Source organism: Cornus florida, unplaced genomic scaffold, assembly GCF_030987335.1.
Source record: "Cornus florida cultivar Cherokee Brave unplaced genomic scaffold, ASM3098733v1 CherokeeBrave_3.0.0_Hap2_Chr06, whole genome shotgun sequence".
Taxonomy (NCBI): Eukaryota; Viridiplantae; Streptophyta; class Magnoliopsida; order Cornales; family Cornaceae; genus Cornus; species Cornus florida.
The window spans coordinates 12059549-12076664 of record NW_026775576.1 but is presented as its reverse complement, the minus strand read 5'-3'; the positions used below and the strand labels follow the sequence as shown (position 1 = coordinate 12076664).

At 38.3% G+C, this 17116-nt stretch overlaps 1 protein-coding gene across 1 annotated transcript in view; it reads right to left on the bottom strand.

Annotated features, from left to right (window-relative positions):
* Positions 1–16151, bottom strand: part of LOC132311108 (uncharacterized) — a 57972-nt gene extending 41821 nt beyond the window's left edge. Inside the window, exons 1-3 of the mRNA XM_059808840.1 lie at positions 15962–16151; positions 10263–10335; positions 8193–8236 (exon numbers count right to left, since the gene is read on the bottom strand). Coding sequence (XP_059664823.1) covers positions 8193–8236; positions 10263–10335; positions 15962–16062 — 218 coding nt within the window. The 5' untranslated portion in view covers positions 16063–16151. The remainder of the gene's footprint in view (positions 1–8192; positions 8237–10262; positions 10336–15961) is intronic.
* Positions 16152–17116: the final 965 nt, after the last annotated feature.

Below are 17116 nucleotides of genomic sequence, written 5' to 3'. Positions count from 1 at the left end.
GCCCAACTGATTAGAATCTCCCAAGATTTGATGCACCTAATTCAGACCCTAGATCCAAGCATGTAATTCATCACTTTCAATCAAAGTTACTAAATACATACATATAAATCATTGATTCATCATATAATAATCACTAAGAGATATTCAGAGGAGGGGGTGGGGGGGAGACTCACTAAGAGATGAAAAAATTTAAAGTAATGCCTCGACTGTAAATGGCATTTAGTAGTGGGTAACATATTCTATGAATGTGAACAGTGTTAAGGAGTCGAGAAATGGTGTGCCGGTGTAGTTAAAGTAAGGAAAAACAAAGGATAAAATGATAAATAATAATTACAAGCATAAAGAGAACTTTGCCAGAAAGGGAAACTGCTGATGCCCATTGCCAAAACCTGAAACTTCCTTAGACCCTCATCTTCTGTCCTAATAATGCCTATTGCCGTGACCTGCACCGATGGTGCGCAGTGCCAAATTAGCAGCATTCACTTTTTAGCCTTCTCATGGAAGACACTAGTGATTGTTGTGTCAGTGTAAAAAAAGGGCTAGCCCATTGCACGAGTGAAGCAAACAGAAAATGAAGAAGTCTTCTTACGACAGTAAGAAAGACCAGAATTACTCCAATCACCGTCGGAGCCTAGATTTCTACAGGGAAATCTGGGGGAAAGCCTTAGAGAAGTATAAACCCTGATAATATCACAAAATTATAATGATTAAAATTTGAATACAAAACATATAGGGGCTGTCCCTTTTATATGACAACTCTTAATGACACTTGCTTCTCCAAGACTGACTTTCAAACTACCCACAAGTCATTAATAATGACTTCTACAATTCCCATAACAATTTCAGATTCCCATATCATAATTACTTAGTAAATAGACTTTTGACTAGATACTTTCCAAGACACCATTGACCGCCATAATCCCAACTAAAGTACCCTTACTGATTTGCATCAGACCCTCTTCCTTGAAAAAAACTCAACCTCATGTTTGAAACAATTTACCACGATCAATGATAAGCCCGAGTAAAGCCTTCCATCCTTTCTTTCTTCTTTTCCTTGCTCGATCAAAGCACAATAAGCCTCTGTTACCGAGAAAGAATAACTTTGAACAAACTTTCAGAGCTCTCTTGTGAAATCTCCAAAACTTGCTTGAAGATAAATCGTGAACCAAGGTCTGAATTAATCTGATTTTTGCGTTGGAACAACATCTGGCCATATGTCGCACCAAGAATCCATCCCAAATCAGATCACGAATATGGGGTTGGATACTCCTTTGTGGTGGCAATCCTGCAGGGAAGTTAGCAGGGAAAACTTCAGCTAGTTCATTCAGCAACATGTCAATTTCAGCCGGTACTTCTTGCAGTTCCTCCTTTCTTTCCTTGGCCAGCAGCCTTAAGCAAGCATGTCCTTCCTCCATTTTGGACTTGGGAAAGTCTTCATCTTCCATTGGAACCAGGATCACCTTAACTCCATTCTTATAAAAGGCATAAACATTCTTTTTACCAAGGTGGACAGTCTTGTTATCAAACTGCCACGGTCTTCCCAATAAGATATGACAAGCCTCCATATTTACCACATCACACAAAACTTTATCTGAATAACTTTTCCCAATTGAAAAAGGAACAAGATATTGTTCTGTTACCTTTACTTCACCTCCTTTCTTGAACCAAGCTATCTTATATGGCTTTGGATGTGGATGCACCTCTAGTTTCAGCTTTGTAACCATCTCCTTGGAAACTAAATTATCACAGCTGCCCCATCAATAATGACGTTGCAAAGTCGTCCGTGAGAATACATTTAGTTCAGAAAATGTTGCTTCGCCTCCAATCACCTTCTGGTTGTTCTGGTGTTAACATGGCTCGACATACCACCAGACTTGGAAGATCTCTATCTTCAAATGTGACTTCATTTTCTTCAAATTCCAGCAGACCTTCATCATCTCATGCATCATCGTATCGACCCTCTGTATTGTTTGATTCACCTTCATTGATAAGCAAGTTACTTGCTGCCTTTCGACAATTAGAGGACTTGTGGCCTTCTTTACCACATTTGAAACATATTATCTTGTTTCCCATGTACTGAAATGGTGTACTACTACTCGCAGTAGCAGTATTTGTCGCTCCATGTCCCCGACATCGACCACGTCCATAGGCAACATGTGCTGTATTATTTTCCTGCGTAGCATTGTTTGCTGCTCCAGCCTTCTGACTCATGTTTTCTTGATAAAGTTCAGCTTCCAATTGTACTTGTCCACTTCTGAACTGATTTGAATGGTTGTTGGACTGATTTTGTTGTGTTTCAACCTTCGTTGCCAGTTGAACAGCACTTGCTAAGGTCCAACAAGGCTGTAATTCCACATGGTTTCTTATGCCTGACCTTAATCCCATCAAAAAACGGTGGATCACCTGTGTTTCTGTCTCAGCCAACTGCACTCGAGTTCTCATCTTATAGAACTCATTTGTGTATTCCCGAACTGAGCGAACTCCTTGATAAAGGAACTGATAATGCTGAAATAGAATTCCTTCGTAGTTTAATGGAAGGAATTGGCTTCAGATCATCCTTTGCATTTTTGCCCAGGTTTGAACACGATCCTTTCCAGACTGAACTCTAGTTGCTTGAACTTGCTGCCACCAAGAAGATGCATATCCCTTCATTTTAATGGCTACCAATTGTACCTTCTTATTACCAGGAAGGTCAAGGAACTCAAAGATCCTTTCGACTTCATTTAACCAGTCCAAAACTTCCTCCAGCTGGTCTTCCCCAGTGAAAGTTGGAATTTCCACCTTAATACGTGGATCTTGATCTCTCTGAAAGTTACGATTAAATATTGGTTGCCTTGCATATGGTAAAACTCCATCTTCATCATCTGAAAATTCTTCTGTAGCTTGCTGAAGTCTTTCTACAGCAGGCTGGTTCCTCCAATTTCCCTGTTGATAGACATTCATTTGATGTCCCCTTTGTCTTCCAACAGTCGGATTAGGAGCACCAAGGATTCCTGATTGCTCCAACCTGGTGCACAATTGATTAACTTCTTGTTGCATTTATTGCTGCATTTCTCCAAATCTTCTTTTGTAGCCACATTACCAGCATTTAGTGCTTCTGTATTGTCCACTTGGTTGTTTCCTTGCCCAGCCATAGATCCGCAATATTCATAGATCTTAGAGGGAAGGCTCTGATACCACTTGAAGCAAACAGAAAATGAAGAAGTCTTCTTACAACAATAAGAAAGACCATAATTACTCCAATCACCGACGGAGCCTAAACTTCTATAGGTAAATCTGGGGGAAAGCTTTAGAGAAGTATAAACCCTGATAATATCTCAAAATTATATTGATTAAAACTTGAATACAAAACATATAGGGGCTGTCCCTTTTATAAGACAACTCTAAATGACACTTACTTTTCCTAGACTGACTTTCAAACTACCCACAAGTCTTTAATAATGACTTCTACTATTCCCATAACAATTTCAGACTCACATATCATAATTACTTACTAAATAGACTTTTGACTAGATACTTTCCAAGACACCATTGACAGCCATAATCCTGACTAAAGTACCCTTACTGATTTGCATCAACGAGGCTCCCGCCATTGCGGCGTCTGAGGAGGGTCATGCCATCCATAAAATATTATAGCTATGCTTTATACATTTTCTTCTTCTTAAAGGGAAAAAAAGTATATTTAGGCACCATTTTGTTGTGCTAAATCATGTTCCTTGGTTGAAAATGCTTAGATATTATAGTTTTTTTTTTTAAGTAAAGTTTCATTAAAAGCTCTCAAAAGGGGGGGTGCCCAAGGTCTTGCTGCTCAAAGCATATCCTAGTTGGCCCACTAAGATTGTGATAGTTAGTGCTGTGGCCCAATATATAGTCTGCCATAAATCGAGAGCATTGTGGCTTAAAGAAGGGGATAGAAATACTCAGTTTTTTCGTCGATTAGCTAATGCTCATAGAAGAGGGAACAGTATGGGGAGGATATGTTTTGATGGTGTTATGGCTGAAACGGAAGAGGAGATCCAGACAGGTTTTGTGGCATTTTATTAGGAGCTATTTACAGAGTCCGTCTCTTGGAGGCGGGGTATGGATGATATTGTGTTTGAAAAAATTTCTGATGAGGATAGAGGGGATTTGGAGAGGCAATTTGGGGAGGAGAAAGTGTTGGAAGCTTTAAGGAGTTGTGATGGAGATAAAGCTCCTGGGCCTGATGAATTTACAATTGCATTTTTTCAAAAGAATTGGGAGGTGGTGAGAGAGGATGTGATGGGTGTAATGCATGCTTTTTTCGAGGAAGGGTGTTTTGAGAAGAGTTTGAATGCCACTTTTATCACTCTTATTCCTAAGAAGGGGGGAGCGTGTTTTTGTTTTTCTATATTAGGGACGCGTTCCCCTCTTGAACGTTTTTCTAATATATTTTACTTATCAAAAAAAAAAAAGAAGGGGGGAGCGGTTGAAGCTAAGGATTTCAGACCAATTAGTTTGGTGGGTGCAGTTTATAAGATTATTGCAAAGGTTCTTGCAAACAAGTTAAGGAAAGTGGTGGATGGGGTCATTTCAAAGTCTCAAAATGCGTTTGTTGGAGGAAGACAAATTCTCGACCTGGTGCTTATTGCTAGTGAATGTATTGATGCTAGACTTAGGAGTGGTGAACCAGGGATTGAATGTAAATTGGACATTGAAAAAGCATATGATCATGTGAATTGGGCGTTCTTATCGTATGTGTTGGAGAGGATGGGATTTGGCATAACATGGAGGGGGTGGATTCATCAATGTATTTCGACTACTCGGTTTTCTATCTTAGTAAATGGGTCACCAGCAGGTTTCTTTGCAAGTTCGAGAGATTTACATCAGGGGGACCCATTGTCCCCGTTTCTATTCATTATTGTAATGGAAGCTTTTAGTAGACTCATGAAAAGGGCAGAGGGTCTGGGATTTATTCAAGGGTTTACAGTGGGCTGTGCGCCAAATCAGATTTTTACATCTCACTTGCTATTTGCTGACGACACTATTATGTTTTGTGATGCTAGTGTGAATCAAGTGAGACACTTGAGGTGTGTTTTGGCCTGTTTTCAAGTGGTTTCGGGGTTGAAGATTAATATTGGAAAGAGTGTGATTGTTCCAGTAGGGGATGTGAGACATATTCATGAGTTGGCAGCTATTCTGGGTTGCGGAGTGGAGGTTTTTCCTATTTCTTATTTGGGGCTGCCATTGGGTGCTTCCTCGAGGAGAGTTGCTGTCTATTTCATGTCTTTGTTTCCAATCCCTAAAACAGTGATTGGTAGACTTAATAAGATTCGGGGGAATTTTTTGTGGGGGGGTGTAGGGAAGGAGTTCACCCCAATTCCAAGAGGTGGATTGGGGTTGAGCAGGTTGGATATGTTTAATAAAGCTCTGTTAGGGAAATGGTTATGGAGATTTGGATGTGAAAGGTTCGTGTTTTGGAGGCGTGTTATTGCTTGCCAGTTTGGGGAAGAGGAGGGAGGTTGGGTGTCCAGAGGTGTGAATGCATCAGCAGGTATGGGATCATGGAAAGGTATTAGGAGGGGGTGGGACGAATTCTCTAAGCGGATACGGTTTCGAGTTACGGATGGTAGTTTTGTGAGGTTTTGGACGGATGTTTGGTGTGGAGATGTGGCGTTGGATTGTAGGTTTCCTAGACTTTATAGGATGGTTGAGGTGAAGCATGTGGTGGTGGCAGATTATTTTAGGTTAGAGAATGGGAGAGCTACTTGGGATGTGAGATTTCGCAGAAATTTTAATGATTGGGAGTTGTTGGAGTTTACCAAATTAATGGGATTAATTTATAGTCAAGTGGTGGAGGGGGAAGAAAGGGATGGTGTGGAAGTGGGATTCTAGAGGGGTGTTTAAGGTGAGGCTGTTTTATAAAAGTCTTACAAATTCAATGAGCAATGGGTTTCCTTGGAAGGCTGTTTGGAGGCTTCAGCTCCAACAAAGGAGGCTTTTTTCACATGGACAGCGGCGCTTGGCAGCATTCTTACGTTGGATAATCTCATAAAAAGACGCCAAATAACAGTTAATTGGTGTTGCATGTGTAAGAAGGCGGGTCAATCGGTTAATCATCTCTTGTTGCATTGTAGAGTGGCAGCGGATGTTTGGAGTCTGATGCTGAATGTATTTGGGGTGGAATGGGTTGTGTCAAGTAATACGAGGGATATGTTAGAAGCTTGGAGAGGGAATAAAATAGAAAGTCGGGTTAAGAAGGTGTGGAGGGTTGCACCTCTTTGTATTTGGTGGGGGTTGTGGCGTGAGAGGAATAGGAGATCTTTCGAAGGACAGGAATCGTCGGTGTCGGTTATCAAGGCGAATATTTTGCATTCTCTTTATTCTTGGGTTAATGGGAAATATTGCCCATCTGTAGATAGTTTTTTGGATTTCGTTGACAACTTATCGTTGTATTGACGCCTTTTGCGTTTTTGTTTATTGTTTTGTAAGGGTTCACTCCCCTCTGAGCGTGTTCGGTTATACATCTTTACTTATCAATATATATATATATATATAGTCTGCCATATATGAAAAATGGACATCACTGGTGCAACACATATTTCTCATAAATATAGATAAAGATTATATTATATTCCTCCAACCTATCTTATTGTTAGTCTAAGTACATATTAACACCATATATATATATATATATATATAATTGTTATCGAAATAAATTCTGTGCACCCTAAATCCGATTTGATACTCAAGATCAAAGTTAAAGCATGACCAAATTAAAGAAATTGTGTTTTGGATGATGAATTCTATAAAGAAATATTAAATAAATAAATTACTCTTGTCATTCTCGAAACCAATTTGGAACATGAATTATTTATGTGAATTAGATAGCGTAGTTGTTGAACTTGTTGGGGAGGTTTATCAAACAACAATGAAGAGGCATCACCTAACAAAGTTGGATGTATAAAGAAGTGGAAACTTCAGTTATGACCATGGTTCGAAGATTTGGACACAGCCGCAGACGCATAATGGACTCGGAGCTGTATTGGGCGTCACGTAAGGAAATCGGTTATCGTGATTGTGAATTTTTTTAGACCTTACACATCATCAGATGTGCCTCAGCAGATTTCCAAGGGACAGAGTTGAGAATCAGTGGAGATTTGGCTGATTCCCTAGGTACTCGGATGGGAACCAAACGATTCTCTAGGGACAGGACCAAGTCTTATGTGGTTCTGATACTAATATATTGGTGAGCATCGAACACAGAATCAACTGAATCTGAAAAGACGACTCATAGCTGATACGAATAACTGAGGATGGATTTTCCTTTACATACCTTACTTATGTGCTTACTCCTTTTTATTGCTCAAACTCTTGGTTAAGAATTGTAGGTCCATGTGGAAAGAAAAGGGTCATGCCTCATGCTAATTCATTTGTGCAAGATATTTGATTGTTGCTGATCGCCTTACGAGAGATCCTTGGGAGGCACATTTACTTTGCCAAAAAACATAGTGATTTCACAAGTGATGACTGTACGTTTTTGCTCAACCTCAAGCAGGCTTTAGACCTATTAGTTTGGCGCAATGCATTTATAAATTAATAGCTAAGAGGATTTTTTTAGAGACAACGAATTGGGAGAGCCTCTTTGAGAGAGAGAGCGAGACGAGGGGGAGGGGGAGGGGGGGGAGGAGAGACAGAAAATTTGCTGAGGATTTTTTGTTATTTCCTTTTATCTTATACACATACTTTTGTACTTGAGCGATACCAGGGTGTCTCCACATGCCTTGCCTTCAATCACAGCAACTCCTTCAGGTGTCTCACTTCATACAAATCTGGACCTCTTCTATAGGAAGTGGAGAAGATGCCACTCGAACTCAAATAATGAAGCTCAATGATCCCATTATATAATCTTTTTTCTGGTATACTACCACAGGATTCCTCACAAAATCTGATTGTTTATTACCTTATAAAAATAATAATAATAAATTAAGCAAAACGGTGTCTTATGCAAATAGCAAGGTAAGTGGATGGGAACCAACACACCCTTAGAATATATAGAATCAATATTATAATCTCCTGTGAAAAAATCTAACCATCCAAGTGCAATTTCCTATATTCATGATTATCGGAAACAAATAACTTCAACTTCAACCAAGCCTAGGATAATTAAACAGACAGCAAAATGAAAATCTACACAAAGTTTATGATGCAGAAAAAAGTTGTGGGAAATATACCGTCTTAGTCTTTGAAATTTCGAAGGGAGATGTGATAGCAGAGCCTGCAAAATTTGTGAGAAAAAAAAAAATTTGAGGGAAAAAAAAAAAGGTCAAAGATGAATATTTTTTGATGAATAAAATTACATTAAGAAAAACCAATAGAATTGTCAATCACGTTAGCATAAAAAATGTCAGTTTTTCCTACGACACAACTCTTTAAGCAAAGGATTCTTCAAGAGCACTAGCACATTATGCATTGTGATGGCAGCTAACATAGTATTACTTATTACAAATATACCGACATGGTTTAAAATCTCAGTCGACACGGGCGACTTGGCCGGGTTTTAAGGGACTCAGCCTGAGTTGTTCCTGTACAATCTGTCTGTTACATTGGTGGGAATAAAAAACAAAGGGACTAGGGCAGACTCAGTCTAACTCAAACAGATTTAGAAAACCACAAACCAACCCCTCCCTCCCCCCCCCCGGCGGGGAGCAATCGCCAACAACCATTTCTACCCCATTTTTTCACATCCTTACTCTCTCTCCCCAAAAATCAGTTCCCACAACAAAACTCATCCTAAAACCTAAATATTTGAATTAGAACTCAAAAAACACTAGATTTTGCCTCGAACTTGGATCAAATCACTCCCTAGTTTTCAACTAGTAGGTAAGATTTTGACTTTTTTATTTTTTTATTTATGATTTTTTTTCTTTCCCAAGATCTAATTTTTTCATGTTGATTGATGCTAGATCCATAAATTTTGTTTGTCAAACTCTCAATTTGTTTGTAGAATGTGCAACAGATCTCTCAAATGATTTTTAAATTATTTGTGAATTTCCTCAAAGGGGCAAGTGTATTCCACTCCATATTCCCATACATTATTGTAGATAACAATTTCTTTATGTAAAATTTTATTCAGTTCAATCAAGCCCATTTAGCAAGTGGCTGCCAAGATTTGCATAAAACAGACATGCTTTAAGGCACATAATGGTGGGTGTAAGTTCCAGCTAGATTAGGTGTGCCTGATGAACAACAATGGAAGTGGCTAGAGAGAGATTCTCATCAGGTGGGCCTATGAATGCTATCAGTAAGGGACAGGAGGAATTAGCTTTATAGCTGGAGAGTAGTCTGGGGTCGGGTTTTTAGCAAGCTTTTAACAGGATAATCATTATAGAGAAGTGAAAGAAGATGTTCTCCAACCTTCCCATTTTGTTCATAGGAAGTATGCCACTCATGGGGAGATTATTGTTAAATTGAATGGAAATGTGTGGGATATACAATTATCTTGAGCTATACAAAATACAGAACTCCAAAAGTTATATCTTACTTGATCTTCTATTTGGTTTTAATATTACAAGTAGTAGGAATATGCTATTTGATACAAGACAGTGGGTAATGGTAAACTAAATTTTTGATCTTTTATGAGGTGTTAAGGATTGGGACAGGCGAGCCGTGATGTGTTTCCATACAAGAGTATTTAATGTGAAAGTGCCATCAAAGGTAATTTTTTCTGCATACTGCATTTTTAGAAATTCGTCACCATTGTTGAATTGGTCATAGGATGCATGGTGCTTCTTAATTGGTGTTAAATGTGCAAACGAGCGATGGAGAAGATACACCAATGTCAGTGCACTGATTGGTTATCCAAAAAGTCAGGTCAGATATGTTATCTTTATTTCAATTTTAGTGAGTCATGCTGAGGTCGATCAAGGTTTTATAGTCTTTGACAGTTGGAAGGTGCTCCAGAAGAACTACGCCATGTGGAATGTGACTCCCCTTAGCCTAAAATGGGCTTTGGGGAAGGAAGAAGCAAGCACACTTTCGGGGGAAAAAAGCTTGTGGCACATAAACTCAAACACGCTGGACTTGGACCTCACATTAGTGTCTCGGAAAGCAGGGCTCTGTTTTTTAGTATTTCTTTCATTGATTATATAGGAGATATATCTAGATAAATTTGTGTCATGAAGTCGGTCTCTTTTTTGAATTGCCTGTTTAGTTCATTTTCTTCCTTGGTCCAATTTAATATCTATTTCACACAAGAGGAAAGAAGAAAAAAATTCTGTTAGCCAAGTAGAGCAAGAGAATACCTTGTGAGCAGGTGGAAGCCTTTTATAAGATCTTTCATATCTTTTTACATCCTCTTCCGAAGCATCCGGATAGCTGTATGTGAAGTAGAACAAGAGTAGGGAATGTGGTCAATAATAGTATTCTATCCAAGCATTCTTGCTCAAAAATATGATTTAGGAACAAGAAAATAAAATCACCAAGTTGAAAATAATTGAAGATGGCCGAAACAAGACACAAATGTCAGATGGAAACCGAGATTAATATAGAATCTAAACTACATATAACTTGAGATGTCATATTGTGATCAGACAATATGCCATAATGTGATCAGATAATAGCGCAAGCATTAGCATCCAGCATCAATATTTCTTTCAGAATGTACAGCTGACATATACAAAAGGTACGGCTGATAGTCAAGGCATGAAAGCTCATGAATATTTATTTTTATTTTCATACAAAACTGATGGCTCATACACAAAAAAAAAATAATTTAAAAAAAGATTTAAAAAATTTGTTCAATTCTTTTTCCCCTTACAAATGTCCAAGTACCCGTGTCTAAATATTGGAAACTATTTAGCCGGGTCCCCGTATCCTATAATTTGATAGATTGGCGAGTCCAGCCTCTAGATACACATGTCTGGCACCTGTACGCGATTTCGGGTAACATAGTGTAACAAAAGATATGCATATAGACAAGCTCATATCAAGCCTAAATCTAAAGGAGCTATCTAACATAGCTTATAACTAAGCCTAAACATATGTAACAAAAGATGTGCAAATATACAAGCATAAATCTAAAGGGGCTGTCTAACACTCCCCCTGCAAACTCAACGGTCTAGAGTGGATGAGTTTGGAATGCAGAAGCCCCTTATGCTCTGTTCGGTAGGAAGGATAAAAATTGGATGGAAGGGAGAAAAGAAGGGATGGATGAGACATTCCTAGGGAAGATGTTGTGTATTTCTTTTTTTTTTTTTGTTCGGTTGGATAGAAGAGAAGAAAATAAGCTCATAATTTACTATGTTTGTTAAAAGAGAAGGAAAGAGAGAGTTTTAATTGTGCCATTATATCCTATAATATCTATAATATTATAATTTATAGAGCATAGTACTGTAATTTAAACTAGTACAATTTAAGATAATATTTAATTTAAAACTTCTATAATAGTCCACTTGTCTTCCCTCCTTTCTTCCGCTCATTTTTAGGCAGATGAAAATTTGTAAAGGAGGAAGGATGAGTCATCTTTCCTATTCTCCTTTCTTTCCTTGTATCATCTCTACCGAACAAAGGAAGTACTTCCTTCCTTCCTATTTTCTCTCCACAACTCTTCCTTCCTTCCTACCGAACACAGCATTAGTGAATACATCTGCAGTTCTGTCGGTGGAAGGAACAACTTGAACATGATGCCTACCAGAGAGAACAAGGTCCCGAATGAAGTGATAATCCAACTCAATATACTTGGTAAGAGGATGCAACACAACGGGATTATATGCCATGTAAGTAATGCTAAGGTTGTCATAGTAGAGCATGGCTGGTGTGGAGAGGCACATGAAGCTCCCGTAGAACTGAAGGTGTTGTATCCAAAAAGTCTCTGCACATACTTAAGCGAGTCAGCGATACTCATACTCAGTTGTCATACGAGAAACTGTAAGTTGTCTCTTAGCATTCCAAGAAGTGCAATTCAGGCTCAAAAAAAACATAGTTGCCAGAAGCCGAACACCGAGTATCAAGACAACCAACCCAATCAGCATCAGAGAAGGCATGAAGGACTAAAGCACCAGAGGAGGGGTGAAAGACCAATCCAAGATCCAAAGTGCCTTTGAGATAGCGCAGAATGTGCTTATAGGAACAAGATGAGTAGTCTGAGGGGCACTCATGAACTGAACAACATAATGAATCGCAAAGACAATGTCTTAATGGGTCAGAGTCGGGTAGTGAAGAGATACAACGAAGCGGCGATGCTCTGTAGACTCAGAAAGTGGATCACCCTATAAGGCTAAGAGTTGTGTCGTGGCACTCAAGGGGGTAGCACATGGTTTGCACTCAACATAGAATTGCAGCATAAGAGATCAACAGTGTATCAAGTCTGAGAAAGAATTTGTGACCACATATCGGATTGAATCAAATTAGGCATCAAACCTAATCCAAACCGATCCCAACAGATTGGTGAAAATTGAAGCCAATCCGATCCGTGTACTTACGTAAAATATCGGCTTGGATCAAATCAATTCTATGGATTGGCTTTTTTCTAAACAGCCCAATATTTGGCATTTTTTAGTAATACTAATACGAGTTACATTTGGATTATTACAAATGAGTAGCTTGATAGAGATCGAAAGAGTATAGTATACTTCTGGCTCGCGATGATATCAAGTTTTACGAGTGTTTGTGATCAGAAGGATCAGAATTAAAAAAAGTTACGAGGTTATGATCAGAATTTGTGAAGGAAAGTGGGCTCATTTGTTTTTTATTGTCATCATAAGACATTTGATGTAATGTAGCTTGTATGTGGTGAGTGAATAAAGCCATTTTAGAGTTCCGAGTCTCCCAAAAACATTGTGGGAATTATTTGTCATGACAAAAACAGAAAAGAAAAGAATTTATTGATATCCAAATAAATAAAGCTATCATGTGTTGAATGATCAATAATACATTTATAAAGATGGATAGCCTTAATTTTACTCTGTTCTGTCTATTTGCTTTGAATATTAAAATATAATTTCGGATTGGTCGTTCTCAGTGTGTGAAGTGAAGAGTAAAGGTAGGTTAAGCCATTTAGGGTTAAAAGTTAAAACTAAAAAGAACTAATCAATTAAATAAATAGTATATATACCAAACACTGTTAAGCTGAAAGGAACAAGAACTAAGAGGAAGAGCCATGATACCCATAGTGATAGGGAGGTGAGAACCATTGCCAAGATATACTAAATCGGCTCCAGTATATAGGGGATATGATTCTACAAAAGGCAAGGATCACCAGTCATGTGATGAGTAGCACTAGTGTCCGGGCACCAATTATAATTCAGATATGGTGGTTGTAAGGACTGCGACAAAATCTGTTGCAGATAACTCTGCGTAGGGAATGGTGATAAAGGAGATGGTTGAGATAACTAAAGACCAACAAAGGCGGCATTGAGAGTGTCAGCATTCAAACGAGCACACCAACGACGACACTGGAGGGCAGCATGTCCAGTACCATTGCACAACTAACAAAAAGAACCAGAAATGCAAGTAGAACCCTGACCCGATGCGGTCTTGATTCCTATGGTTGCCACCCCAATTACCAAACTGGGAGGAGGAATAGAATACCGTTGAGCTAGAAGTGCAATCTAAGGCGGTAAAGTAGCAGCAGAAGCCTGAGCCTCAAAGGACAGTAGCCAAGCCCGATGGTCTTGAAATGAAGGCAAAGGCGGAAAATGCGGGTGTAGTTGTTATAATCATCACATAACCTGAACCCAAACCCAAAAGAACATTAGTGACTAAATCATCACTGAATACAGGCTGACCAATAAAAGCCAAGGAATAAGCCAGGAAGTTGGCATATAAGAGATAGTTAGAGATGGAGTGGTTCTCCTTGCTGAGAGACAGGAGGCAGAAACGAAATGTAGAGGCATGAGCAACAGATTGCTGAGAAAAGTGTTGCTCAAGGCAGGTACAAACATCTCGTGAGGCATGGAGGCCAACAACCACTCCCAGAATGGGCTCAGAGAAGGAGGCGTTGAGAAGACTAAGGAATGTCTGATCGGTGCGAAGCCAAGTCAGGTGATCTGGGTTTGGTACTCCAAGTTGGCCAACAGTCATCGTGAGTAATTCCGAGGGCACAGGATAAGAGCCATCCACAAAGCGCCAAAAATTTTGGCAAACCAGAAAGGGCTTGACCTAATAGCACCGAATGAGATAGTTGAGTCGGCCAATTTTACACTCACCAAATTGGTGATGTTAGGGACTGAGAACAAGGAAAACAACACCATAGAGGTTATCAGTGTAGATGTCACTGTGTCCGTAGAGGCATAGGTGCTAGAAGAAGAAGACGTGCCATGATAACAGTGAAGCCGGACAATGGTCGAACAAGGGGCACCTCAATACAAAGGGACACGCCGGAGGGATCTCATGGTGGAGGAGGCAGAGCCTCATTTAAAAAAAATGTAAGAAAGAAAAAAGAAGAAGAAGAAGTGGAAAAGACTATAGGATTGTGAGACCCTCTGATACCATGTGAGAGTTAAAGAATTGGGAAAATTCAACTCCATTGTATTCATCCCAATAGGGATATCTACAAGAACCAGAAAAGTATGTGAGAGGGGGCGACCTTTAACAAAAGAATGTTGTGGGGGGCAATAGTGGAGTTTTTCTCTAATTTTAGTGGGGCAAACTCAAAAAATTTCAAGTAGATAATTTAAAAAGAAAAATTAGTGGGTAAAATTGCAAAAAGAAAAAATTTCAGTGGGGGCAATTGCCCCCCTCTAAGCCCATCACAGGTCCATCCCTGTATATCTATATGTGTGTTACATAGAATCGAAAAGGGCGTGTACAAAGGCGAGCCCAAAATTAAGCCTAAATGTAAGCTAAGCCTATAATTAAGCCTAAACATATGTAAGAGAAGATATGCAAATATACAAGCTAATATCAAGCCGAAATCTAAGAGGGTTGCCGAACATTTGGTCTATGATATGCACGTCTTAGGTAAATTATGAAGGAAAACACAAGATTTATTTTGAGTCTGTTCATTTCTTTTTATTTTGTTATGAAATTGAAAAGGTGGGGGATCGTTAGGCCATTACTATTTGCTACTTTGTATTGGAAATTTTTTTAATAAAATCCAAGTCTACATCTTTGATTTCAATTTATTTTATTGGGTCAAGTTCTTATGTTTCGTTATTACCCATATAATTGAAATAATCTATATATGGGTTATCGTCAATTAGACTTCAGAAGACCTATTCACCCACCACCATTAGGCTCCATGTCTAATAGCCTCAAAGTAATGTCATCAAACTAACCAAAATTAATCATTAATAGCTCCCTTTCACCACTCAAATATCAATATTGATGCTTAGTGGACTAGGGTTTTTACACAAGTGAATTGATTATATAATCGTCAAAATTAGCCTACACTTTAAAATAAAATTAATTAAAGGAATAATAATTGAAAGTTGAAGACTAAACTATAGCACATTTTTACTTATAGAATCATTTAAAAGTCCTCAAACCAATTCCACTTCAAAGTGACAAACAATTACAGCCGATTTTTTTTTTTTTTTCCATGTATACAAATTCTTCAAGTTCTCATGCAAGCTTATTTAACGACAATATCTATAACCCGTATGTTCTCTTCCAGAAACAGAAAATTCACACATCAGAATTTTGGGTTGAATTAACTATCCACAAATTCATGCATTTGAACTTCCACAAGATTTTAGAGAGTCGGAGAGAAAGATGAGTCCGTAAGACTTATCAACATAACGAGAGAGGGGTAGAGTTCGTGACCCAATAAAACAAAAATCAGCACCACACAGTCGAAGATTGAAACGTCGAAGTACAAGAGATTAACAGTAGATACTAGGAAATGCCAATTGAAGTAGCCCAAAAGTCACAAACTTGTAGAATGCGTATAAAATGTTAATAAAGTTCCATTAAAAGCGATCTTCAAATACAAACTGAGAGGTATACACATATAGATGATGTTTATATATATATATATATATATATATATATAGATACATACTTGACGTAGGCACTGATGATACGCCTAAGAGATTTGATTTCGAGGGCTTCTTCAATCTTTCTCCGACGCACTTCCTCTTCGTGCTCGCTTACCATCGACATTTTTCCTTCTGTGAACTTTCTATCTGACAAAAAGAGAAGAAACCTGTCTTCTTCAACCTCAACGCTACAGCATTTCCCGAATTTCTGTGTTGTTTGTGGACTACTTTGTTATTTTATTATTGGTGAATTACTCCAACCACCCTAGCATTTGCTATAATTACTTAGAGATCAAGGCTTTTGAAAATATAACACTGATACCCCATTCAAAATTAAAGTGAGGGTAAACTTCAAATAAGATTTGGTCTAACAATGTAATTATAGCAAATACTACAATGTCCTGAGGTTTGGTCTAATTTCAAATAAATTTGAGATTTGCCCCTTTTTTTTTTTTTTTTTTTGTAAAGACACCCTATGTCAAATTTTGCTATAAATTTACTTATATACCCTTATTATTATATTATTAAAAATAACAAAATATCTAAGAATCTAAAATGACTTTTTTGCCCATTAATATTTATCTAATAAAATATTTACATTTTTTTTTTTTTTGCCCTTTTTCCCACAATTCCTATCTCCACTCCATCGCCACCAATCATATACACCCCACCACCCTCCGGCAGCCGACTCAAACTCTTCGTTGTTCTCTGTTTCTCTCTCAATATGGGGCCTAGATTCCATTCCTCTTCCACGCATCTCTGTTTCTCTCTCTACATTTTGCACTCAATAATTTGTTTGTTTCTCTCTCTAAAATATGATCAAATTCGTAGCTTTTTTCTTTCTAGGTCTTAAACATTCAATCCATTTAAGCTCCAGATAACGGATTTGTAGTCTCCAACATTGATTTTCCGAACTGGGTCTTTAAGATCACAACCCAAATCATTGTAAAAAAACGTTAACGTTTGGGAGGATTTTGTTAACGGAAGAACTTCACAGCTCTCAACCTCTCTCTCTTCCGGTGACCTCTCACCTTTCTATGTTGCTGAAGATACAAGAAAATGTAGCTCTATACTAAGAAAGGATTTTCTCACATTCCAAACAATCTGCCTTTTTTTCTTTTTGTCCACCTCTACTTATAGAAGTTTACATTTACCCTAAAAACTTTCTCATCAACCCT